At 37.8% G+C, this 27786-nt stretch overlaps 1 protein-coding gene across 1 annotated transcript in view; it reads right to left on the bottom strand.

Annotated features, from left to right (window-relative positions):
- The window catches only part of GABRR3 (gamma-aminobutyric acid type A receptor subunit rho3), a 59876-nt gene that overhangs the window by 25063 nt on the left and 7027 nt on the right, over positions 1-27786 (bottom strand). Inside the window, 8 exon segments of the mRNA XM_054577251.1 lie at positions 2533-2552; positions 2554-2668; positions 3890-3972; positions 7826-7922; positions 7925-8006; positions 8008-8049; positions 13211-13277; positions 24867-24983. Coding sequence (XP_054433226.1) covers positions 2533-2552; positions 2554-2668; positions 3890-3972; positions 7826-7922; positions 7925-8006; positions 8008-8049; positions 13211-13277; positions 24867-24983 — 623 coding nt within the window.

Raw genomic sequence — 27786 nt, 5'->3', positions numbered from 1 at the left:
AGTTGTATGGAGCAGAGCCTTAGGTAATCGCCAGGGCAGGGCAACCCGCATTACCACACTGTGGCTTGGTGTTGGGACAATGCCACTGCCTGGCCTCTGGAGCTTTGCCCCGGAGGATGCCATTTCCTAGCACTCTCCCTGATGCCTGTCACTTCTATTTCTCCCCGTATGCCACTGGTGCCCTTCTAGCTGTTGCCCTGGTGCTAAATCCCAGAGGGAGTGGGTTTGCCTAAGTCCTAAGTCCGTTGTGGGCTATTTAAGAGGAGTTACCTATGAATCCCACAGTTTCTTCTGCCACTCCAACCTCCCCTGGTTTTTACAGCCAGAAGCTATGGGGACTTAACTTCCTGGCACTGGAACTCTGGGCTTGGACTGGGATCCTTTCCTCCCAAGATATCCTTCCCAATTTTTATCCATCACATGCGGATATGGGACTGCTCATTCCACACCTCTGCACCTCTCTGCACCTCTCTGCACCTCTCCACACCTCCCCGCACCTCTCCACGTGTCTCCTTCTCTGCATCTCCACCCCTCCTAACCATCTGGACAAATGTGACTTCTTTAAATCCTTGGTTGTCAGACTTCCCGTACAGCTCAATTTTCTGACATTTCTGGGTGACATTTGTTTTGTAGTGTAGCTGTAATTTTTGCTGTAGTTGTACAAGGAGACAAGGTATATTTACCTACACCTCATTCTTGACCAGAAGTCCTATTTATAATTTATGTGTCAAAGTTATTTCATCATAATGGTAAAAGCTATAGATTATACTTTAATACATATCATTATTTATCACATGCATTCTTTTTTTTTAAATATTGATCTAATTTAATACTAAGAGCTTTAAAAACACTGATTAAAAACATGCATATTTACTTATATTAAGAAAGACAAAGAAAGAAAAGGAGAAGAAGAATGAGGAGGAGGAGTAGAAAATATATCAAAATAATAACATAGTTATCTCTATGAGGTGGGATTACAAAGGCTTTTTCTTTAAACTTTTCTAAATTCTTTTCAAATCATCTACCATTTATTCATTCATTCAACAATAGCTATTGAGCATCCACTATGCCAGAGATATGCACATGATCAAAATAAAAACTATGTTACTTATAAAATCAGGAAAGCAATCAATGTTATTATAATTAATAGGATTATCTGTGCAGCATGGAATTGTCTACATGGCACAGAATCCCAAGCAATGTAGACAAATAATGGATTGAAAAAGAACAGTTTCTTTAAGATCTAAACTAAATGGATGTTGGTCCTAGGAAGTCCTTTAGCTTCTTGGTGATGTAAATTTTGGTTTCTCTCTTAATGACACCAGCTTTTAGGTAACAACTTGATAACTTCTCTCAAAGGGCTAAGGTCAGAGTAGAGTACCTTTGGAGAAAACATCACCACCCTCAAAGCAGAGTGAGTACGAGTATTCTAGCCAGGGAAGCTCTGAGCCCTTGGGTCAGCCATTGGCACACTCTCTGACCTCAGCATGGCTTCAAGAATCTAAAATGGTATCTTACATAGGTTATGTCTGAAATCACCCGTAATGCTAATTACCGGAGAAGAGGAGGATACTTCTAACTTTAGTTAGAAAGGTTCAAATATAATTTTTAAAAGCACCTTGGATAAGTGCTGCCAAAAATATGTCTGTCATAGTAAAGAATATATACTATAGGCCCAATTTTGAGCAGATCTTCTATTTTCTGTTTGGGGCAATGATGTATTTGATTGATTCATTCATTCAGCTGATGTTTACTGAGCGCTGAGCATGTGACAGACACATGCCAGGTGCCAGAAGCAATGGTGAACAAAGCAGACATGTCCCCTGACTTCTTCCTAGACACACACTCATATAATAACGCAGTTAAATAAACACGTATTTCAGGTAGCGGTAATGCTTGTGAACACAAATACAGATAAGGAACGGTGAAGCAAGAGGCCCATTTTAGATATGATGGTTAGGAAAACACCCTTTGAAAAGATGGTATTTGAAGAAATGCCTGAATGAAATGAGGGAGCTGGTCATGAGAAGACTGGGGTAAACGGGAGGAAAAGGCCAGAGCAGAAGCCCTGCCGATGGAATGAGACAGGTGTTTTGAGGACAAGCAAGGAGGCAAGGATGGGGAGAGTAGGTTGTGGTGGAGGGGTAGGGGTAGTGGGCAAAGTCAGAGATAGGTTACATAGGGCCTTTTTTGTCCTGCTGAGAAGCATGAATTTTGATGTGTGTGTTGGAAAAACACACAGGGTGGTTTTTGAGTAGGAAAGAATTGTGATCTTTATGTTTTCCAAATACCACTCTGCTGCATTGAGAATAGCCTGCCCAGGCCCAAAACAAAAGTAAGGCCTCTAGTTAGAAGCAGGTGCATGAGGAAAGAAGCGGTGTACTGGAAAGGTGGAGATGCCCACCTGTAGAAGAAGAATGATATTATTGGCCAAATAGGCCCCTTGTTTGGATTCGGGTCTTTTCACATGTTACTTTGCAAACAGTAGGTGCACAGTAAGTGCTTATGAAGCGTCCACATAAAATACTTTACCTGTGCTGCTATAGAAGGCAACCACTGGATGCACTGAACTCCTCAAAGAACTGAGAAAGGGAAACATGCTCATCAGTATTTAAGGACCTGTTTCCATGTTTCCAGGATAGCATGAGATCCTCTTCATTGTAGGCATCTAAAACAAGAATAGAATATTCTTAGAATAAGTTCTTGTAAGTTCCACGAAGTCTCCAACCATGTTTTATACAGCTCTGTATCCTCAGTGCCTGGTCAAATGACATGTATATATTAGGAGCCGAAAAATGTTTTCCAATACCCACACCTAACAAAAAAAAAAAAATTAGACCCTGATGACTGACATAGTGTGGAGGCTTTTCTTGTGCCCAGGAGATGACTTAAAAGTCTTCAAGTGAGTAACTCAGCTCTGGCTGGTGTGACTCAGTGGACTGTGTGCTGGTCTATGGATCAAAGGGTTGCTGGTTCGATTCCCAGTCAGGGCTCATGCCTCGGTTGTGGGACAGGTCTCCAGTGTGGGGCACGCGAGAGGCAACCATACATTGAAGTTTCTTTCCTTTGCTTTCTCCCTCCCTTCCCCTCTATCTAAAAATAAGTTAAATAAATAAATAAATAAGAGTCTCCAAATAGCTGCTCCCATGTTTGTGTGATGTCACAGCAGTGCCTAGCAGTCACTGACCTGACCTTGATCTCTAGGTCCCTTTAGTTTTACAGATCATGTGGATAAAATTCCAAGATGAGCTGAGCTCATAAAGAATTTTCTAATCAAATAATGTTATAGAAAGTTTCTAATGGATTTGAGGAGGAGCATCTGTGTAGGAGACATCCACTGAGATTCCAGCATTTTAGCCTCATTATAAAAAATTGCATTCAGCTTTTAAGATGTTACATCAAAAACAGCTGATGGGTCAGAGTGATTGACAAGAAGCTGACGCAGATGCCCTTGACAGGGCTTTGATTAGGGGGTCTATGTCTAGAGCTGGATTTGGGGGGAGGAGGGACCCATGTATACTTAATGAAAGATTGTGACTCATATGGGAAAATGAATTCCAGAGCTTTCCAAACCTGGAAAGTCCATGTCAGTCTATGCGGATAACATTAACGAGAATACATGTTTAGGGGAGCTGTTTCTTTATAATCATTGTGGAAACCGAAAAGTGTATAATTATCAAAGCATAATTTTTTTCCCTGAATCTTCTCATTTGAGAGACAATTTGTCATCATCCTTATAAAAGAAAAAAAAAGAAACTACAAACTTTGGATAAATATACTTAACTTCTAGCAAGATTTTGAAATCCTTAAGAGCATGCTTATTTACATGCAAGTTTGTGATGGTATGCTCAGGCCATGTGTGTGCACTCCATCGGGAAGTGAGACTTACAGCTTTCCAGTTCAAGGGAACAATTTTGAGTGTCAAGAGGAAACCCTCTGAAATCCATAAAGCACATGGCAGAAACAGTTATCCTATAAAAAGAATAAAAAAAAGAAAACTGCAGATCATTTAGCCATATGGTCAAATAAACATGCAATACCGAAGCCTCTCTTACTGTTTGCTTGTTCTGCGTGCATTATCAAGGATAATGCAAAGCAGGTGTTGCCATGTTCCATCTGAATAACATATAAGGAAACAAACCCAGGAGGGTGGATAATTTGCTTTACGCACAGCTAATGGGTGAATTCCTACTCTAATAATTGCTTCTGATCTCACTGTTTCCTGGTCAGCTCCCTCTCTATTTTCTGGCTCCAGAGTCTTCAGAAAAGTACACTTCAAAGTGAAAACACTTTTAAATAGATTTAAATATTTTCTGCTTTTTGGAAGAAGCAAACTTAGTTTCTAGTAATAAAGGGTTGGGATGGTGGTAATCAAAACCTATGGGTAAAAGTTTCTCTCACAAAACAAATTTACCTGAGGAAATTCTCTTCCCAGGAGTGAGGAAAAAGCTCAGAGCATTTTCAGTTATAGAATTATGTGCACAATGCATAATTCAGGTGCTATTACGTTAAAAGGCTTGCATAGTGATAAGAATTGTTTTTTTAAATTTTATATTCTCCTAGAATTTCCTGGCTTCAGGCAGAGGCTGAGCTACTATGATCCTACATCAAAGTAGAAGCTCTAGTACCCACAATAGCAGATCAGAGGTTCATAAAAGGCCCCAAGTGAGTCTGCAAAAACAAAGGCAACAGCTGCTCCTACCCATGGTGCCCTCAAGTAAATCAGAGAAGCAGAAGTATTTTATCTTCCATAGGTTGAATGCTACTGTCAATAGTCACCTAGCAAAATGCCATGCTAGGGAGATGTCTGGATGACTTTGCGTCACAAAAAAGTAATTATTTTGGCAGATTCCTAGTACTTTTTTTTAAATTTTTTTAAGACTTTATTTATTTTTAGACAGAGGGGAAGGGAGGAGAAAGAGAGGGCGAGAAACATCAATGTGTGGTTACCTCTCATGTGCCCCCTACTGGTAACCTGGCCTGCAACCCTGGCATGTGCCCTGACTGGGAATTGAACCAGTGACCCTTTGGTTTGCAGGCCGGTTCTCAATCCACTGAGCCACACCAGCCAGGGCCATAGTACTTTAAAGTGTGAAGAGACCTCTGAAGTCTTTGAGTCTATCTTCTTCCTAGTAAGCATGAATAAATTTACCAAGAAGGTTAGGCGGGTGGCATTTAAAAAAATAATTATTCACAACATTTGTTAAAGAATGACAGTAAGAAAAACTTTATTGAGGGGTGGACCACAATAATGGGGTTTTTAATAAGGGTGAGAGATTGGGCACAACTCGAACTACAACAAAGTGGGCATTTACAGTCAAGGAGTCGGATGGCGGTCAGTGGACAGGAAGTTACTCAGAGGAAACATCAGGGGTGAAGGGAGATAAGGGCTTAAGGGGTTCTTGCTGAAGGCAGGCCTGGGCGATCAGACGTTACCTGGAGATGGTGGAGGAACCCGATCAGATACGACGGGTGGTCAGATATTGAGGATGGGGGATTTAGGCTAAATTGCCTTAGCAGAAACAAACAAAAAGAACTCAGAAGTCAGGGTCTAGGTGAGAAAAGCGCTCAGAGGAGCCTGAGTAGTTTGGTTAAGAAAAGAATTTTGTCAATACATGGTACAAGAACTGAGCCTGGAACCAGGTGACCTGGCTCTGGGCTTGGAGTGGCTCTGCTTTCAGCTGGAATAGCTATGCTGACGATAATTTTGAGTCCTCCTATGTTCAGGGATTTCCAAAAACCACTGTCAAGGTCAATGATTAGCTAGAAGGACTCACAGAACTCATCAAAGCTGTTATATGAGAAGTTACAATTTATCCCTGGCTGGTGTGGCTCAGTGGATTGAGTGCCAGCCTGCGAACCAAAAGGTTGCCAGTTTGATTCCCAGTCAGGGCACATGCCTGGGTTGTGGGCCCAGTTCCCAGCTGGGGGCATGCAAGAGGCAACATATCAGTGTTCCTCTCCTTCCGTTTCTCCCTCCCTTCCCCTTTCTCTAACAATAAACAAATAAAATCTTCAAATAAGAAGGAAGAATTTATTTGTAATGAAAAGATTAGGTTAAAATCAACAATGTGAAGGTGCATAGAGCAGGGTCCAGGATAGACCAGCTTCTAGTTGTCCTGTTCTAGTGGAGTTAATTCTCCTAGTAATGTGTGACCACGCACAAGGAGTATTGCCAACCAGGGAAGGTACTGAGCCTTTGGAGTCCAAAAGGATTAATTGAGGCATCACTGACATAAGTTTGGCTGACTTTAGTCTCCAGTTCCTCCAGAGGTATCATCCCATGTGACTCAGGTCCCCTATCATAAACCACATAGACAATCTGGTGTAGCCCACTGCCTCAGGGTAAACAAAGACACTCTTATCAGACAGGATATTCCAAGGACTTAGAGATTACCTCCCAGGAGCTGGGCTGTCTTTGTTTAGAATGTGCAGGTTATAGACAACCAATTGAGTTAATTCTTTAATGGATATCCCTTCATCAAAATAATTCAAACAGTTGATTTCTCATGAAGCTTGACTCCAGTACTTATTAGAGTCCTACTTTACTCCTATTGAAAGTACTATTGAAAGTACTATTGAAAGTAGTACTTTCCTTTCATTGAACTTTTAAAAAACAATGACAGCCTTTATGAAATGTCTGACAGTAGTATCTTTGTACGTAAGTGAACATGTTTTTAATGTTCAAAAATAACAAAAATTAACAAAAATAATCTGTACTAGTTTCCTATGGCCACTGTAACAAATTACCACAAGCTTGATGGCTTAAAACATCAGAAACTATTATCTCACCATTCTGGAGGCCAGAAATCTAAAATCAAGGTGTCAGAAAGACCCCGCTCCCTCCAGAGGCTCTCGAGGGAAAATTCATCCCTTGCCTTTTACAGTCATGGCAGCTGCCAGCATTCCTGGGCTGGTGGCTGCATCACTACAATCTGTCTTAATGGTCGCATTGCCTGGACTTTTCCTCTGTTTTTTTCTTATAAGGACACACAGTTGCCGTAAGGTCCCAATCAGATAATCCAGGATAATTTCCTTATGTCAAGGTTCTTAACTTAATTACAACTGCAAAGGTCCTTTTTCTGGTGTATACAGTAACCTTGATAGACTCCAGGAATTAAGACATGGGTATCATTGGGGCAGCCACTTTTTCAGCTTATTTCAGTATCTTTCTGGGATTTCTAAGGCATGAAAAAAATTAATTACTTAAATTTACCAAACACTTTTAGAATTACCTATGATAAGCTATTTAGGATTTTATTAGGCTAAAATGACATATGGTACATTAAAAATGGAACACTGTTATAACATAGTGTCAGAACTAATTTTTTTTAGTGTGCTTATTGATTCTGGAGAGAGAGAAACATTGATTGGCCATCTCCTATAGACACCCTGACTCGGATCAAACCTGCAACCTAGGTATGTGCCCTGATCAGGAATCGAACGCCAACCTTTTGGTTCATGGGACAACACTCAAACCGACAGGGTCACATCAGCCAGGGCAGACCTAATGCTTTTAATAAAAAACATCAAAAATGAAGTAAGGAAATTAGCAGGAATTTGTATGATGACTATACCTTCCCATGAAAAGTGAAGGAGACAGTTAAGAAAAGCATTAAGCTAATCCAAGATTCCAAGACTGCTTGGTGGCATGCAGGGGTGGGGTGGAGTTGCTGAGGAGGAAAAATCACATCTTTTGTTTGCCTCCCAATTTCCAATATCGCTAAACAGACAGCACTATTGTGCATTTAGTGTGAAGTGAGACCAGCTTTGCTGTAGATAGCCACAGTGCAGGCAGCCAAAGGCAGCAGACTGCCCTCCTCGCCTGAGACTAAAGAGGACATTTCCATCAAGGTGTATGCACAGCATAATGTTCTCCACAGTCATATCATGAATGAAGAATCTTTTAGAACTGACAAAAAGATGTCAGGCACCCAAATCTTTTTGAATTATCTATGATCGAAAGTCATGCTTTTGCTTGTTGTGCTAGGAAAGGAGAGCCTTTCAATCTTTCCAGTAATGCCTGAGATAAAAAGTCATTGTAAAGTCCTAGGCAGAGAGAGAAAGAAAGAAATCAAAGGCAGTAGGAACATAGTTCAGGATGACCACTCAACACCATTAATCCAGATTGATTGCTGTGGTGTTAATGACCTGTAAGTGAATGGCTTGTCTTGTATTTTCAGCTAGATTCAGGATGAAGCAAGTGAGCTCCAGTTGCAGAGCCTCTCCCTCGCCTGAACTCCAGTGAACGTTGAGAGTTTCGGGAAGTACAGAGTATTCAGGCTGAGGAAGGAAAGCCAGTTATAACTGGGAAGCATTTCTACATAAGCACTACGGTACATGTTCTAAAGAGACCCCCGAAGAAAAGGACCTAAAACTCCATGCTCTCCTATTTTATCTTTGTTTCTTTTTTCATTGTGAATAAATATTCCCTCTTCTGTAAATCCTCACCAGGGGATATGTTCATTGATCTCAGAGAGGGAGAGAGGAATGGAGAGAGAAAAAGGAAAGGAGAGAGAGAAAGGAAGGGAGAGAGAGAGCGGAAGGGAGAGAGAGAGGGAAACATCAGTATGAGAGAGAAACATCGACAGGTTGCCTCCCATATGCACCTTGACCAGGGATCCAACCTGCAACCTAGGTATGTGCCCCAGGTATGATTAGGAATCAAACTGTCAAGCTTCTGGTGCATGGGACAACACTCCAACCAACTGAGACACCTGGTCAGGGTGATATTCACTTTTATAACTGATTTTGTGTCTATAAATTTTATTATTTTTGTTAAAGAACCACATTCCCCTACCCCCCAAGCTGAATAAACCACAGTTCCCCAAAACCAGGATACAGCATTTATTAAAGCTATTAGTGGAATGAAAGTTGTCAGAGGCACTGGGACAGAGGCAATGATATTCCTCAGCTAGAGAGACAGAAAGTAGGTGCCATAAAAATGGCGGTTCTCAAACTCGGATGTGTGAAAGAATCACCTGTGAATTTGTTAAAATAGCACATTCTCCAGAAGTGAGTTCTCAATATGGCTTAGGAATTTGAATTGTTAATGTGCACCCCAGGTAAGGAGGTAAAGATGAGGGGGAAAGCTGTATTAACATCATGTTAGCAGAAAAAAAAAACTGGGTTAGTCAGTAATTTGAGTTTTGTTTGGCTCTCACATGCTCCATTTAATATTTTGTTTGTTTGAACAGAAACTCTCCAAGTTTCATCTAAGTCATTGGGTGTGGACAATGACAATATGTTTCACTTTTCATAACTGTTTACTTTTTAGTATCATGTACTTCCTAATAATACTTAAAATTTTCTTGAATTAACACATAATAGAACTTTGACATTTATTAAGCAACCAAAGGACAAGTCTCAGTAAGTTGCACATAAGTCACCAATTAACTATGAGCTAGTTTGCTTTTTAAAGGTTCAGAAGAGAGGTACATTGTATTATTTCTCTAGCTTAACCTAAGAGTATCAATACCTGTAATTTTGGATTAGGATGAGAGTGAATAAACATAATGATTCATTCATTGCCATATCTCTACAGGGAGTTGTGTGGATTACTGACTGCCTGGATTGCTTTAATAAGCATATATATAGAATCAGATGCTCAACCTGATCTGAAGGTCACCGGGCAAATACTGAACCTATAAAGTCAAATGACAGGCACTGTGGCACATCAATGATATATCGAAATCACAATTAACTGGAACTATCATGAGAAGCAGGCGGAACAGCATGTTGGAAGAAGAGCAGGACAAAACTTACAGGGATTGAAAATGAATTCGGTGTGGGATGAGGGACGGTGGGAAGATGATCAATGAGAAGCTAAAGAAGCCGACAGCAGTGGTCACTGATAATCAGAAAGCCTTTTGAAATTCGGCATGCACTCCATAGTCCAGTTTTGGCTGATGCGGAGTACCAAAGCTGACCTTATTCAGGGGAGAAGAATGAGGTTCAGTTTGGGGGTCAGCAGGATGGAGACAATGAGAATTCTTTCACAGACTGGGTCATTCAGGGATGATTTAGATTAGTCCCAGAGAGGGGAAACGAGAGAATGTTCCTGGAGCACAAGAGTCTCAAGGAAATGCCAGTGAAAGCAGTCTTTGAGCAGGGAAGAGCTGATACCTCCTAAACAAGACATTTTTGAGTAGTGAGTACTACTAGTGCTATTCCCATTAGGAGTAGGGTACTTAAAATGAAAGAAATTTCATTTAAGTCTTGATATTGAACTGAAATAAATATTAAATTAGGTAATGATAAGGACTGGAAGGCTATTAGGTAAAGACTGAAACAAAATTTAACAGGTATTAAAAGACTTTCAGAACTATCTGGAATTTTTATGTGTCCAGTGATTGTTTTTATTCAGCATTATTGGATAACAATAACTAGTTGGAGAAATCACTATAAATAAAAATATTAAGATACATATGAAAGAGTATTTGACGTTACAATGTAAGTAATTTATAATTTCTAAGTCCTGCTTCCTTAAAAGATCCCTCTCTCTTCCTCTCTTCCTCTCTTCCTCTCTCTTTCTTCTCACATTTTTATCTTTAATTGTGGTATTTGTATATTACAAAAACTATATAAAATCTAAATTTCAAAGCTTAATTCAATGAAAAACAATATATAAGCTACAGTTTATACATCAAAAATATTTTTATTCTAAAAACTCTCCCAAAGCAACTTTTGAAAATTTCATAAGAACACACATATAAAAGATTTCAGAAAAGGGAATGAAATGCAAGGATTAACACACATAACAATGTATATGAAGTGACTAAATCGACTAACAAACAAACTAAATCTTTCCAGATGCAAAGAAATGAAAGTATTGGATTTGCCAAAAAGTCCATTTAGTTTTTTCTGTAAAATAAGACACAGTTTTCATTTTCACAAATAACTTTATTGATTTGGATATTTTGAGTATGTGGCTATCTCCTGCTATTGGCTTCTAGTGAGTAGAGGCCAGGGGTGCTGCTAAACATCGTCCAGTGCATAAGACAGCACCACAGCAAATGATTATTTGGCCAGAATGTCTATAGCACCAAGCAACTTCACAAACCACTTTTGACACATTCAATCTGTCACAGCACATTTTATATACTGCACAAATCTTTTTTTTTGTTTGTATTTCAGTTGTGTTTTTACCTTTCCTGAAATATTAAACCATAATACACTGAAAATATTGCATATTTTCTTCTATCTTCAATATTAAAATGGCTGCACAAAAAATGCACCGATTTTGATGTTTTTTTTAATGCACACTGATATGACAGTCGTCACAATACAATCTAAAAAAATTGTTTTGAATGAAGTTAAAGACAACAAAGCACTACTAGAGCCAGCATATGGAAAAAACATAATGGATTTTTTGACCAGCCCAAAAGTTTAAATCCTCCCTATTCTTGGAAGAGATATTCCCTGATTTTATTTTTACATTCCCCCCACCACCCACAAAAAAAAATCAAGCTCCCATATTTAAAGTAGAAAATGAAGAACAAGAAGCATTTGGCTAAGGGTTGCAGCCTCAAAAGACTGCCAAGACCAGGTGAGCAACATCAGTGAACAAAGCACGATGAATCCAAGAGAAAAGCCAGGCCTGGGTGCCAGAGCAAATGCGAGGGCACGGCCCACCTGGGGGCGTTCACAATTACAGTGTTTAATACTCTGTGGGAAGGGAGGAACAAAACTTCAAAACCAAGTCCAGAATTTAATCCAAAGCAAAAAATAAAACACATTCAAAGCTGCGTCTTACCAGTGAGAGCCCTTGTCATTAACAGTTGCATACAGTATAGCGTTGATCAGAAACAAAAGAAATCCTACAAGAGATGATGGGAAAGACAGCACAATTGAAGAGAATAAAATTAAATGGAAAGAGTAACTCATATATAAGAATATACATCATTGAGGTAAGAACAAGGAAATGGACATTGAAATTTCAAACTATTAAGAACTCTTTATTAGGCATAGAAAAATATACTAAAGTGGGCCACAGCAAGTTCTGAGACATTAATGAATTAACAGAATAGTAGTAGGTAAGGAAATGTATCTTAAAACAAATAATGTATATTCTTGTGCATATAAGTTAGCCATGTAATAAACATTATTTTTTAAAGTAAAATCCTGAAAAACTTTAAAATTACTTAAATGAAAAATGGGTCTGGTAATTATGTAGACAAAGAAGGTGGTTCTAAGAAGTACACAAAATAAAATGGAAAAATTATGGTAGGGAACATTATATCTTAAAAATAGCTAAAATGATGAAAACTAGACTAAGAGAAAGAAAAGAGGAAACAAAAAAGCAAGATAGCCCTCACCGGTATGGCTCAGTTGGCTGGGCATTGTCCCACAAAGCAAAAGGTCACCGGGTCGATTCCTGGTCAGGGCACATGCCTGGGTTGCGGGTTTGGTCCCTGGTCAGGGCACATACAAAAAGCAACCATTTGATGTTTCTCTCCCTCTCTTTCTCCCTCCATTCCTTGCTCTCTAAAAATAAATAAAATAACATCTTTTTTTAAGAAAGCAAGACATACAAAATGACAAAGAAGACAAAAAGGCTGAAAGGAAGGGTGAAGATCCTAACGGTTCATCAGTGTGATGTTTTAGGGACACTGTTTGCAGTATAAGGCTCCATGAAAATACAGACATTCAACTGCAAACTAAAATAATGGCAATCTTTTCTAAAAAATATAAGGAAATGGACCAAATTTTCTTAATTCAAATTTTTAGTTCCCATGAATTTAAAAAAATATTATCTTCTGTTATTGTTTGTCTACAGATAAGCAAGATTAATATTAACTGAAACATCTGAAAACAATCCATCAAGTGTGGTTTAATTGTCTGCCATTTTATGGATAAGGATCCATGGTTGTGATTTCTTATTTTCTATATATTATGATCATCCTTTCTTCTTGCACGATTGTTCCTGATTCCTGTTATATAACTAAATATATCACACTGTCTGACAGCACTCCACCACTGTAAAATCATTACAAGGAAAACAGAAGAGTAGGAAAGGAATAGGAATTGGAATCAAGGGCAGAAAGAAGTGGATAGAAGACTGTAAAGTAACCACATTGCTATTAAGCAAAGTAGGAAAACTACACAACATACATAATTAAAATGATCTGTAGAAATACCAGTGATTTTTTTACATTATTGAGTCTCCATCCTTTCAGAAAAAGACCAATATCCCACGGAGAAACTTAACCACGTTAACCTCTGAAATGCTGTCAATGCTTTCAATCTGGACGTCATTTCCCGCTGGCACTGGAGAACTTCAGAAAGACGAATGGGTAACACACTGAGAAGTTATTAAAATTGTTTTGCATACACTCAAAGCAGAGAGAGAGCAATGTTGCAAATATATCTTCAAGTTTGTTTAACAACACATTTCTCTATTATTTACTGCTATATTATTGTACATTCAATTATAATAATAAAGGCATATATATAAATGTTATCCCAAAAATCATTACACATTCATTTGGGAACAATTCAATAATTTCTTTCTTATAGTAAACTTATAATACAAAAGTGGTATTTACAGTTTTTTTGTTTTGGGTTTTTTAAAATTGGTAGTGATTTAAAAAGGAACAACATTTTGACAACACTGTCTAAGAGTATGTAGAATTCTGTATTCTTTATGGTGAATGACCCTATTTTACAGTCAAGAAGTGGAGGTGTCATGAAGTTGAAGACTCTAAAAATCTGGAAGCCTTTACTCTCCTGCTAAAAAATCAGCCTCTTTCACCTGGGCAGTGCTTGGCAGTAGGAGGAAGAATGATGACAGTACAACAATACACAGGGACCCACATATTCAGAAACGGCCCTTCCCAGATCATTAGTAACCACATTCTGCATTGGGGATGAAGCAAACATTCTTACAAATGCATTTGAAGAGAATATACTGAAAGTCAGAATTGGAGCAACTTCAGACAGAGAACTCCTGAGCTTTGTTTGCAGTTGGGTCTCAGAATCAGCTTCATGGACCCAAAGAAGCTGAATGATGATGCAAGAGAATCCAGTCCAAGTTGAGGCCAAGGCATTTCTTTGTTTCACCTCACAAGAGGTTTCACCATTTCCTGTGTGAGGTGATGCTGATGTTAATAACTTCATTATTTTGTATTGTGTATGAAATTTAATGCATGTATATGCTAAAATAATTTATATATTTATACACATAGTCTTCGTATGTTTTCTTTCCATAGTGACCAATTCTCAATTAAATTTCATTGTCTCTATATAGTCTCAAGTTTAAAAAACACTTTCAACTATTGTTGAAAAATAGAAATCTTGCCTTGATAGATCCCAGGTGGCTATTTTAGTCAAGATTCTGGGATTTCAAAGAGTGAGACCAGAAAAGCTTCCTTACGGAAGGTCCATTAATGTCTGGATGTGCTACATGTGACATATATGTGCATAATTCAATAAGGCACCTCATTATGCACAAAACGTTATAAAACAAGATATGCCTTGCCAGTCTCTGTCCACCATCTATGACGTCCCCATTAATTGGCTCACGTTACCTTCACTTCATCAGCACAGATTCCCTTTTCCATAGGTCTGTAGCGTACGCATCATGCCTTACAGCTGGCTGGGCACTGGGCCTGTCACTTGAATATATTTCTGCTTCAATTTTCAGAAATACCTTACTTGCATCTTAACTACCGGTTTCCTGCCATATTGATCAATTATTTTCTACAACATTAATAATGATAATTCTGTAAATAATATTGTTTAATGACAATTATGATTAAGCATTAACTTGGGAACTCTGTATTACTTCTTTATAGGATTCAGCTTTGATGCTTTCTGTTTGCCTTTCTCCTTAATTAGTAGAGATATCAAAATAAAAATTCACAGAAAGATTTCATCCAGGGCTCCACTTAGCCTTTCAGTATGAGTAAATCTTCCCATTGATTCCGTTACTCCAAGGGAATGAAAGGTGTGGAGAGGTCTTGGAGAGGCAAGAGAATATCCTGAACAAAATTCTGTCATTAGAGTCACAGACTAGAGTTTGAACCCAGCTCCACCACTCATATTGATCTAGGGTAAGTAACATCTGGATTTAGTTTCCTCACCTCTTAAACTCAAGTTGTAGTATCACTGTGGAGACTCATTTGAGGACCGGAAATAATACGCAAGTAAACTTAATTGGTCCTCAATAAATGACACTAAATAAATGTTAATGCTACTGCAGTTTGGCAAAACTGTGAGCCTGTCCCTAAAATGTAAGCTGCTACTCCCAATCCTACACTCAAACATTTAGATAATCAGTCCATTACTCACTGAAAAAATGATACAGAGTTTCTACCAGCACATGTATTTTTTAATTTTATCCTCCACATGATTTAACTTTTTTATTATTTTCATTTCTTTATCTTTATACTTTTTCTGCATAATTTCTTTTTTAACTTTTTATTTTTAAATCATGATTATTACAGTTGTCTCAGTTTTTTCCCCTTTGCCCTCCTCCACCCACCCCATCCCACCCCCCTCTCCCACAGTCAATTCCCACTCTGTTGTCCATGTCCATGGGCCATTCCTACATGCTCTTTGTTTAGTCCCTTCTCTTTCCACCATTGTCCTCCTTCCCCATCCCCTCTGGTCACTTTCAGTCTGCTTCATGTTTCCATGCCTGTGGTTTAGTTTGTTCATCAGTTTATTTTGTTGAATAGATTCCACTTATAGGTGAGATCATATGGTATTAGTCTTTCACCAACTGGCTTATTTTACTTAGCATAATATTCTCCAGTTCCATCCATGTTGTCACAAAAGGTAGAAGCTCCTTGTTTCTTTCTTTCTTTCTTTCTTTCTTTCTTTCTTTCTTTCTTTCTTTCTTTCTTTCTTTCTTCCTTCCTTCCTTCCTTCCTTCCTTCCTTCCTTCCTTCCTTCCTTCCTTCCTTTCTTTAAATGCAGACTTTATTTATTTATTTAAAATGTCAAGATCCATTATAAAATATTTAAAAATTTAAATCCATTATAAAATCTCAGCAATTAAAACAACATGACACCAGCACAGAAATAATCAAGTAGATCCATGAGATAAAGTGAGCATTCTAGAAACAAATGTATGTATCTGTCTAACAATGTAATATATGATTAAACTGATATTTCAAATCAATAGCGAAAATAAAGCTTATTCAACAAATAAGGTGTATGGACCACCATTACTTGAAATAAAACAAATATAGAGCCCTATTTCACACATTATACAAAAAATATACAGGTTAGTTAAATATTTTTATGTGCCAAAGCAAGCACAGTGCATGTATTTAATGACAGAACTTGAGAACAACTTGGATTTAGGATCTTGTGACTTTTAAGTATATTCTGCTTGCTGATAACTGTCTACAAGCCTGGAGACAATCCTAAAAGCCACCTTACAATGACACATCAATGCCACACTGGACAAGCACTGAGCCCTCAGAGATTTTTGAAGGCTGGTGTGAAGTGGGGTAAAAACGGCTTGCCCATTAGTAATAGGATCCTGTAAACATCTTACATTTCTTCTTTCCTCCCTCTGATTTATAACTATCCTTGTGGGGATAAGTTCCTCTATTTGCAAGGAAAGCATTTGCCTTTGGATATCATCTGACCTCATTTTTTATCCTTTGAGCTCCATGTTTGAGTGAGTCTTATTCCTGGCTCTAGAAATCTATACTGTACCCTGACATTCTTGAGGACACATTAGAGAGTGAGGGGCACATAAAAGCAAGATGCAGAATCACAGAACTTTGGAGCTGGATAAATGCTCTAACTCTCATTCTTTTTACAGATGAAATGCCGAGCCCCAGAGAGAAGGTGGCAATCAAGCAGATAGGTTAAAAAAAATAGTGGAATTTATAGCCATATAAACCTGAGTAAATGACAGATTTCTGCAAATCTCTTAAATTTTCAATTTGCTCCCCTGTAAAATAGGGGAAATAAATATATGGTCCCTACCTAATATGGCTGCTGTGAGACCGAAACAAAGAATGCACGTTTTGTCTTTAGACTACTCCATTCAAATATCTTAACCAAGTTACTCACTACCTATGGGATCAGTAATACTTATAACAACATTAATAGTAACTATTTCAGAAATTAAAGAAGACACAAATAAATGGAAGCATATACCAAGTTCATGGATTGGAAGATTAACATCATTAAAATATCCATACTACCCAAAACAATTTATAGATTCAATGTGATTCCTACTAAAATATCAATGATATATTTCACAATATAGAAAAAAATATTTCAAAAATTTATATGGACCCATAAACGACCCCAAATAACCTCAGCAATTTTGAGACAGAAGAACAAAGTAGGAGGGATCACAATACCTGATATCAAACTATATTACAAGGTAACTGTAATCAAAACAGTCTGGTATTGGCATAAGAAAAGACACGGATCAATGGAACAGAGTAGAAAGCCCAGAAACAAACCCATGTCTCTACGGTCAATTAATATTCAACAAAGAGGGAAGGAGCATAAATTGGAGTAAAAAATAGCCTCTTCAACAAATGGTGTTGGGAGATCTGGACAGCTACATGCAAAAAAAAAAGAAACTCAACCACCAACTTACACCATATACAAAAATAAACTCAAGATGGATAAAAGACTTAAATGTAAGTTATCACACCATAAAAGTCCTAGAGAACATAGGCAGGAAAATTTCAGATATTCCATGCAGCAATATTTTCACCAGTATGTCCCCTAGAGCAAGGGACATAAAGGGAAGAATACACAAATGGGACTATATCAAATTAAAAAGCTTCTGCATGGCTAAAGAAAACAGCAAAATGAAAAGGGAACCAACCATATGGAAAAACAGATTTGCCAACAATACCTCAGACAAGGGTTTGATCTCCAAAATACACAAAGAGCTCATACAACTCCACACTAGGAAGACAGAAATGCTAATTCAAAAGAACCTATGCACCCCAATGTTCATAGCAGCACAATTTACAATAGCCAAGTGCTAGAAACAGCCTAAATGCCCATCAGCAAATGAATGGATCAAAAAACTGTGGTACTTTTACATAATGGAAAACTATGCAGCAGAAAGAAAGGAGGACCTCCTACCCTTTGCAACAGCATGGATGGAATTGGAGAGCATTATGCTAAGGGAAATAAGCCAAGGGGTGAAAGACAAATACCATGTGATCTCACCTATAAGTGGAACCTAGTCAACAAAACAAACATGCAAAACAGAACCAGGGACATGGAAATAAAGAACAAACTGACAGTGGCCAGAGGGAAGGGTGAAGAAGGGTAATGGGAGAAAGAAAGGGAAGGGTCAAGTCAAGGAACATGTATAAAGGACCCATGGACAAGGACAACGGTGAGGGGGAAGATTGAATGTGTGAGAGGGGGGTGGGCAGGGGATAGTAATGAGGGAAAAAAGGGGACTACGGTAATTGAACCACAATAAAAAAATTTTTTAAAAATAGTAACTAGCCCTGGTCGGTGGGGCTTACTTGGATTGAGCACCAGCCTGCATACCGAAAGGTCACTGGTTCGATTCCCTTTGAGGGCACATGCCTGGGTTGTGGGCCATGTCCCCAGTTGGGGGCATGCAAGAGGCAACTGATTGATGTCTCTCTCATACATTGATGTTTCTCTCCCTCTCTTTCTCCTTCCCTTCCCTTCTAAAAATAAATAAATAAAATCTTTTTTAAAATAGTAACTATTTCATAAATACTATTAATTCTACACAGAAAACATTTGAAATATAGTAAAAATTAAATATTAACCATTATGATTATGGTGTTGATATCCCAGGATCACTAACTAGGTAGTAGCACACACATTTATAGCCCTTTTTAAGTATATCCATCTGGTTTGTATGCATCCTGGGACAAGGAAAGTTAAACGAAAGTTACACATTTGATGTGCATAGTGCATTCAAATATATTATGTAATATATTATCTCATGTTCTCATTACAGCCATTTGCTAGTTAGCTAGGCAGAACCTATTTAGCTCCATTTGACACAGGAGGGAAGTCATGCTCAGAGGGTTTAGAGACTCTGCGTGACACCGAGAGCTGGTTAAGGCCGGGACCCCCGGCAGGTCCTCCAGCTCTCAGCCCAGCCCTCCCGTTTGACTACCCACGCAACTTTTACAACTTTAGCTTTTGTCTTCCCTCTGTAGCCAGTATCTAGATGCTGAACTGACTTCACTTTAGACATAAAAATCATCATCTGTAAGACTGAAACAGAAAAGCCCTTAGTTACGGGAGATGTGTAAAGGGTAGGGAAAACATAAATAAGGAAAATGAGCTACAATTTATAACCCAAGTTAAACAAAAAACTCCCCTAAATTTATACCCTCCTGTTTCTACATAATGAGTCAATTAATCTTCTAACGCTTTATAAAAGTAAAAAGCACTGCAGCAGCAGCTGGTTTTAATGTTAAAGCTAATTAGGAAAACACATTAAGGCAAGAGAAGTGCTGAAGCTACATTTAGCTCAAGAGGAAAAAAGTACATGCATGTGTTTTTGTTATGAACAAGTATAAGGAAGGAAAAGATGAATTAAAGCTTGTCTTTTTATGTCCTGCAGTCTCATTTCTTTAGGAAGGCAGCCTTGAGAGAACAGAGAAATGGGTCACTGGTATAAGAAGCTGTTCTAACCAAGACAAGAGAAGATTAAGGACTATATTTCACAGAGCTACCACTCTGACGCATCTGACCGAATGTGTAGCTTTTTCTGCCTAGACACACTGGCTATTTGGACACCTTTGTGCCCCAGTCCATGATTGTCAGAAAAATTTCTTAATCATGGGATTGTTTGCCACCTCCCACTGAATAGCACATTTTAATTGCATTTTTAATAACCCTACAAAGTAGCCTCAGGGGGGAAAAATTGTATTCTTAAAAAAAGCATTCTCACATAAAAAAGGACTGTACATGTACCTGTAGCTCATCAAGATAATTGGCAATTAGGGACAATATTATGTTTTTCTGGGGAATGGGAATGATATAGGAAAGGAGAATGAAGGTATAAATGTTTTGAAATAAAAGCAGAGGGCACTTAGTAATCTGCAGCAGTATTTCTCAAATTGTAAAATGTATTCACATCACCTGGGGATCTTGTTAAAGTGAAGATTTTTATTCAGAAAGCCTGGGGTGGGGCCTGAGTTTCTACATCTCTAGGTGACTCCCAGGTGATTCTGCTGCTGGTCCTTGAACCACTCTGAGAGACAAAGCCTTTCTGGCATGTTTTTTTTTTCGAGGTCCAAATTCAAGGACAGTCATTTTTCTCTCAATCCTTCTATCTTTCAATTGTGTAAAATAGACCCACAAAAATCCTTTCCTCTGGCATACGAATTCATTTAATTGAGGAACCTAACCCAACATTAGGAATTAGGGCAGCTTTGGGAGTCACTGTGAAGAGAGCATGTGCATTATTTTTAGCTTCTAATTGCTGCTCAGGAAATGCCAGTGCCAAGCCATTCCTGTGAGGTTGGCGCCCCTTGCGGCTGAAAAGACCCATAGCCAGGCAACTTGAGCATAAGATTTTCACCTACTAAATAGTAGTAGGGAAAAGAGTTCAGATACTTTTTGTAGAATCATAGAGACAAGGTACAGAACACCTGTGTGATAGTCGTAGCGTATATTATCCAAATAGTGGGAAAATTTGGTTGGGGGAAAGAAAAAGATCTATTGAGAATGGTAGTTAAGTTAGGCATGTTTAGGAGAATTGTGGTAGCACTGACACATTTGAGGATTAGTGGTCTAAAGAAAAAGAGAAACAGTATTAGAAGTAAAAAATGGACACATCTTCAAACCTGATTTATTTCAAGGCTTCTAAAGTCCTAAATTAGGTTCAATAACTGAGAAATTCTCTGTAAAAACAAAAATTAAACTCACTAAGACTTAACCTGATGCTGATCATCTAAATCAGTAGTTATCAAATAGGGCTTTCAGACCAGAAGCAGCAGCAGCAGCAGCATCTAGGAATTTATTACAAATGCAAATTGTTGTCCGCACTCAGATCTAGTGATTTTAAATTTGTGGGGGGAGGGTCCAGTAACCCATGTATTAAGAATGCCCCGGGTGATTCCGATGCTTACTAAAGTTTGAGTCACTAATCTAGTAAAATGAAAGCCAGACCTTTAGAACTGCAACCCAATGGATTCCAGGAAATTAAAAAACAACAAACAAACAACCCTCACCATAACAAGTTACCTGACATAATTTTTTATTTTGCCACAACATAGTGAATATCAAGTCCCCCGGCCCCATCCTGAGTACTTGAAGTGTTAGTCATTTATCAAAAGGCTGGCCGTGGCCCCAGCCCTGGCCCCAGCCCTGGCCCTGGCTGGTGTAGCTCAGTGGATTGGCTGCTGGCTTAAAAACCAAAAGGTCACTGGTTCAGTTCCGCTCAGGGCACATACCTGGGTTGCTAGGCCAGGTCCCCAGTTGGAGGTGAGAGGCAACCCAACCGACTGATGTTTCTCTCCCTCTCTTTTTCCCTCCCTTCCCCTCTCTCTAAAATTAAATAAATAAAAAAATTTTAAAAAGCTGAACCTGTCCCACAGCTGAAGGAGCCTGACTTCTCACCTGCACATTCACTTTTCTTGTATCCACACATCCAATATTCTGAAAAGTTGTCTATTCAGGAATTGTGGGAGTGGGAGACTTAGGTCATGGACAGAAGAGTCCGGGTAGATTTAGCAGTAGGGCGGACAGTTCCGTTTAAAGAGCTGACTTCACCACATCCTTTGTATGTCTGGAAAACGTGGCACTCTGAGTGATGGACACATGAAACAACATGAGAGGAGGGAAGACTTTGTTACAAGTATGTACTTCTCATATATGGCTTTCTTCTGCACTCCTTACCTGCCATTGCATCTTGCTTCCACGACTTACTGCCTTTTTCGTGTGTGTGTGGCCTTGAGCAAATCTCTTAACCTCTCTAAACCCCAGTTTCCACACTGGAACATTAGGGACCATGACAGGACCCTACTTCCTAGGGTCATTGTGAGGATGGAATGAGGTAGTGCACATTGCCTGGCATGCCAACATTTATATCAGTCTTCATTACTAAAAGTGATCAAGAGAAAAAACCTCAGCAGAGTTGTTATGAAGGGAGACAGACATTTGGCATACTAGTTCTTCCACGACAGCTAGGTGTTCCAGCTTATGAGAATATTTAATAAGATTTTATGAATATCATCATGTAATACAATTTATAGGTTTTAGTTGAAACAAGTTGTTGTATAGGCAGGATATATCCATTCACTATTTATTGAACATATACTATTTACAATTAGTAACTAGTATGGATATTTGCTAAAGATAGTTCTCATTTTTTGGTCAATTTATAATACATAAAGACAAAATAAATGATCAATCATTCCCATTCAAGAGAATATCATTGTAAAGGTTTTTTGGAAAAAAACAGCGATCTCCTCCCATAGAAGTTCACACCACAAAGTCAGGAAATCAAGACAGATCAATTTAAGAAGCAGAAGCAAAAAAGAAAAGTCTCACAAATAATGGGAAAACAAAGAAACACCCCCCCGCAGCTGAAGGGAAAGAAGGAATCTCCAGAAAGAGAACTAAATGAAATAGAAGCAAGTAAACTATCAGATATTGAGTTCCAAACAACAGTTCTAAGGAAGCTCAATGAGCTCAGTGAGCTCAGAGAGAATTACAAAAAACTACAGGGAAACTATAAGGAACTTACTGCAAACTATATCAGCATGAAAAAGGACATAGAGACTATCAATAAGAGACAAGAGGAAATGAGGAATATAATTCTGAATTGAAAAACACAGTAGAAGGAATCAAAAGCAGGCTAGATGAAGCAGAGGATCAAATCAGCAAGCTGGAGGATAAGGTAGAAAAAAGCTCCCAGAAAGAGCAAGAAAATGAAAAAAGACTCAAAAAGAATGAAGAGGCATTTAGGAAAATGCAGGACAACCTGAAATGCAATCATATCTGTATAATAGGGATACCAGAAGGAGAAGAAGAGGAGCAAGGGATAGAGAACCTGTTTGAAAAAGTAATGATGGAAAACTTCCCTAATTGTAGGAGAGAAAAGTCACACAAGTTTAGGAAGCACAGAGGGTCCCATTCAAGAGGAACCCAATGAGGCCCACTCCAAAACACATCATCATTAAAATGGCAAAGATCAAAGACAAACAGAGAATCCAAAAGGCAGCAAGGGAGAAAGAGGTAGTAACATATCAGGGAGCCCTGGTATGGTAAGCAGCTGACTTCTCCACAGAAACACAAAAAGCCAGAAGGGAATGGCAAGAAATATTCCAAGTAATGAAAAGCAAAGGCCTGCAACCAAGACTGCTCTATCCAGCAAAGCTCTCAATTAAAATGGAAGGTGAAATAAGGAGTTTCCCAGACAAAAGAAAGCTAAAAGAATACACCTCCACCAAACCAGCATTGCAAAATATGCTAAAGGGACGGCTTTAAGATGAAGAAAAAAAGTCTATGAACATCCAGTTCCTTTCACAGTCACCAATACTTGATATTACCAATATTTTTAATACTTACTAATCTGATTGTGACAATGATGTGTTATTTTGTTACTTTATTATTTTTTTGAAACTAAACCTGTTTTTGTATATTTCTTGCCTATTTCTATTATTTTTAAAAAGCTTTAAATAACTTTTGGGTATTCTTTATACATTTTTTGATTAAATGTTTGTAGAAGTTTTTCCCTAAAAAAGAAAAAAAAACTATTAACCCTTTTTTAGATGTATTGAAAATACTTTCCTATTGCATTACTTGTCCTCTAACTTTTTTTATACATATATTACTATCTAGTCTTAAATGTTTAATATGGTCATATTGTCAATATCTTACTTTATAGCTTCTCGGTTTGAATATGTTATTTCGGGGTAAGAAAAATATTATTTTGTATTTTCTCCTAAAAATCCTTAGATTTTACATATTGATTTTTAACTCACCTGAATATTTTTTGTATAATGTGTGAAATAAGGCTCTATATTTGTTTTATTTCAAGTAATAGTGGTCCATGCACCTTATTTGTTGAATAAGCCTTATTTTCCCCATTGATTTGAAATATCAATTAAATCATATGTTACATCGTTAGACAGGTATATACATTTCTGTGTAGGTGCTCATTTTACTTCATGGATCTACTTTATTATTTCTGTGCTGGTGTCATGTTGTTTTAATTGCTGAGACTTTATAATGCATTTAAATTTTTAAATATTTTATAATGGATCTTGACATTTTAAATAAATAAATAAAGTCTGCATTTAAAGAAAGAAAGGAAGAAACATCCTTTGAAAGAAAGAAAGAAAGAAAGAAAGAAAGAAAGAAAGAAAGAAAGAAAGAAAGAAAGAAAGAAAGAAAGAGCTCCTACCTTTTGCAACAGCAATAGATGGAACTGGAGAATATTATGCTAAGTAAAATAAGCCAGTCAGTGAAAGACTAATACCATGTGACCTCACCTATAAGTGGAATCTATTCAACAAAACGAACTGATGAACAAAATAAACCACAGGCATGGCAACATGGAGCAGACTAAAAGTGACCAGGGGGAAAGCAGAAGGAGGAAAATGGTGGAAAGAAGGAGAAGAAACTAAACAAAGAACATGTATGAATGACCCATGGACATGGACAACAGAGTGGGAATTGACTATGGGAGAGAGGGGCGGGGTGGGATGGGTAGAGGAGGGCAAAGGAGGAAAAATTGAGACAACTGTAATAGAATAAACATGATTTAAAAATAAAATAAAATAAAATGTAAAAAAGGTTTTCTGTTTTCTTTTTTTTAATTAATGGCATTTACTTGTGTTTTTGGTCTTCATTGTTTTAAATTTTCAGCTTTATTTTGACAGTGAGATGTATTGTGACTTAGAGTTTTGTAAAGAAAATACTCACCTCCAAATCCAGGTTTCATTGTAAAATCGTGGTCCTCCATATGGAGAAGTTGCTCATATTTCAGGGGCCACACTTTGGTATTGTCACCTTTCCTCATTCTGGTTTCTTGTTTGCTGTCCCTCCAAAGTGGAAATATTACTTTTGAGATACATACAATTCTGGATATTTTGATTTAGGTTAGACTTCTGTGTTCAACTTGGTATCCTCTGAAATATATACATAGAAGCTCATGTTCTCAATTCATATTACCCACAACCAAAGCTCTGCCACCATTTACTCTTTATCATATAAGGGTGGGGGAGGTGTGATAAACCAAATTTTGGGGCATTATAAATGACAAACTGAGTTTGGATGTACAGTAATGCACTGATAGGCAATGCTTCTCAGAATGTGGGTTTTAGACCAGGAAAACCTGGTCACTACCACCAGGGTGGAAGTGATCAAAATTCATATCCACAACCACCACCCCAGATCGCCTCAACAATAACCCCAAAAACAGGGCTTAGGAATCTGCATTAAACATGCTACCCAAGTGATCATGAATCATTGAAGTTAAACTACTTTTGCCTGAAGACAGTAAAAAAAAAAAAAAAATTGCAAAATTGTAAACGGATGAAAATAGTGTTTTACAAAGACAAAATAAGCAGAAAGTATGGATGCGGGCTGGAACTAGAACTAGAATCTCTGTAGCGAGTTCTAGAACTTGAGGGATGGCAATGGGAATGGAGAGAAAACCAAAGAAAAAAATGAATGGATTTGGCAATTGATTGGGCCTGATGCTGAGTCCAATTATGAGGTAGGTGAAGTCTACTTTTTCACCTACAGTTCTCTAGAGCAAGGCAAAGTGGGATGTGGCCTCTCTGGCGTGCATAGACGCCTGATCTGGCAGTAAAGCCCTGCTACTCCTGGGGTCTGTGAATCTGGGCAAGCTGCTGGCATAGTCTCCTTGACTCAGTCTTGGTCCTGTGCTACAGACTCCTCAGAGATGTGCTAAGTGTGGCGCCAGAATGTCTGTGAAAGCACAGCCCCTCTGTAGGTGACCCACAGCAGTCAGTCTCCTTGTCCCAGGTGCAGGAGACTTTGCTCAGCTCCTTCTTCCAGAAGAGCATGCCTGTCATCATCACCGTCATCATCGTCATCAGCAGCAGCAATAACACAAGACCCTGAGGGGCCTGCCAGGTGAATTCAGGTTACTCTGAATTTCTGATGTGCTTTTGCATTAATAAATGTGTTCTGCAGCAAAAAGATGTAAGTTTTAACTTAAGACTTGTGGATGCAATTTCTTAACTCAGGAAAGTGACTTTGATGGTGAGAATTTCACATTCTAAAGCAGCTAGTTGAAGGAATATGTCCAGACTTACAGGTGCCTGTCATTCATTACCCAGTATGTTCTTTCAGTGAGGATATTGCAGGCTGAAACACTCAGAGACTTATAGATGTATTTTTGCCATTCATAGAAATGGGGAAGTTGGAGGGAGAAGTCTGTTTGGGTAGAAGACAATGAATTTGATGTTAAACACGTTAAGTCATTATATCCTACGAATAATTAAACACATAGAACTATTTCTTCCAAGGATATAGAATTAACTAAAAAACATCTTTCAAGGAGCTAGAATGAATTATTTATTTAAAAAGTAATAGCAGCTAGTTTTTATTAAATGCCTACTATGTTCAAGACCCCATACCAGATGTTTTGTAAATATTATCTCCTTTGGCATACATCTGAATCACCTGGGTGCTGGGCCCCATGCCCAGAGTTTTGGATTCAATAGATTTGAAGTCTGATCATTTACATTTATAACAATTTCTCAGAAGAACCACTGGTCTGGAAAATAGTAGACATTTAATTAAAGCTAGCTAGTTATCATTTTAAGAAAATGCAGTGTAACTTTGGATGAAAACTCATGAAAATTTGTGAACTCCTTTGTTAATAAAGTACAACTAATGGCACATAACGTGTCATTTTAGAAGCATAACTCTTCCTGAGATTGAAAAGGATATATCTTAAATTAAGAATCCCAAGAACACTGAACACAGAGCCTGCTGTGAAATGCAGTTCTAGCAATACCTGAAAGCACACGTTTTTGCCTGAGGGCTCTTTTGCTGCACAGTGAGATGTCCCACATTTATTTGTATCCGGATTTATTTATACCTCATCTATTTCTCAAAAAGGATTATTCAGCTTATATACCATCTAAAAGAACTTCGAAATCTATATACTCTTTCACACACATTTAAGTAGACAGCTACAATTTTTTATCATAAAATTTTTAATTACTTAAATATTGATAATATAAAACTTATGTTCCTGCTTTTAATGTATCCATTGAATCTACATACCGACACTATGCATTTTTAAATACATAAATAATCTGTTCTTTGAAAATTAGAAACTTTATCTCATTCCTTGTTTTCTTTGAACTTGTATTTCCATTTTAATTCCTCCCTAGAATTTTATTGCCTCATCATACTTCTTTGCAAGGAGATATGTATACACATTGAAAATAATTTTTTAATGCTTTTATAACTATTACAAATGGAGCAAAACATAAATCATATACATGTTGATAAATACTTATTAAAATTATTAATAAAATTTTATTGATAATGTAAATCTTAATGAAGTGATGGTACATTATCTCCAATTATTTTTTGTATCTGTATATGGATATTACTCATCACTGCAATGAAACCAGATCTACCATAAATTCTATTACTAATTTTTATTCTTAAAATTTTAAATTTTTTCTTGACGTATAATTAACATAATACTAATTTCAAGTATATAACATAATGATCATCTACCACATTCACGGTAACAAAAACATTTTCTCTCTTTTGATGAGGACTTTTAAAATCTACTCTCTTAGCTACTTACAAATATGCAACACAGTGTTATTAACTGTAGTCACCATG

The sequence above is a fragment of the Pteronotus mesoamericanus genome, unplaced genomic scaffold (assembly GCF_021234165.1).
Source record: "Pteronotus mesoamericanus isolate MK-2021 breed Mesoamerican mustached bat unplaced genomic scaffold, CSHL_Meso_final contig_42, whole genome shotgun sequence".
NCBI lineage: Eukaryota > Metazoa > Chordata > Mammalia > Chiroptera > Mormoopidae > Pteronotus > Pteronotus mesoamericanus.
The sequence above is the reverse complement of the archived record's forward strand: the minus strand, read 5'-3'. Positions and strand labels throughout refer to the sequence as shown.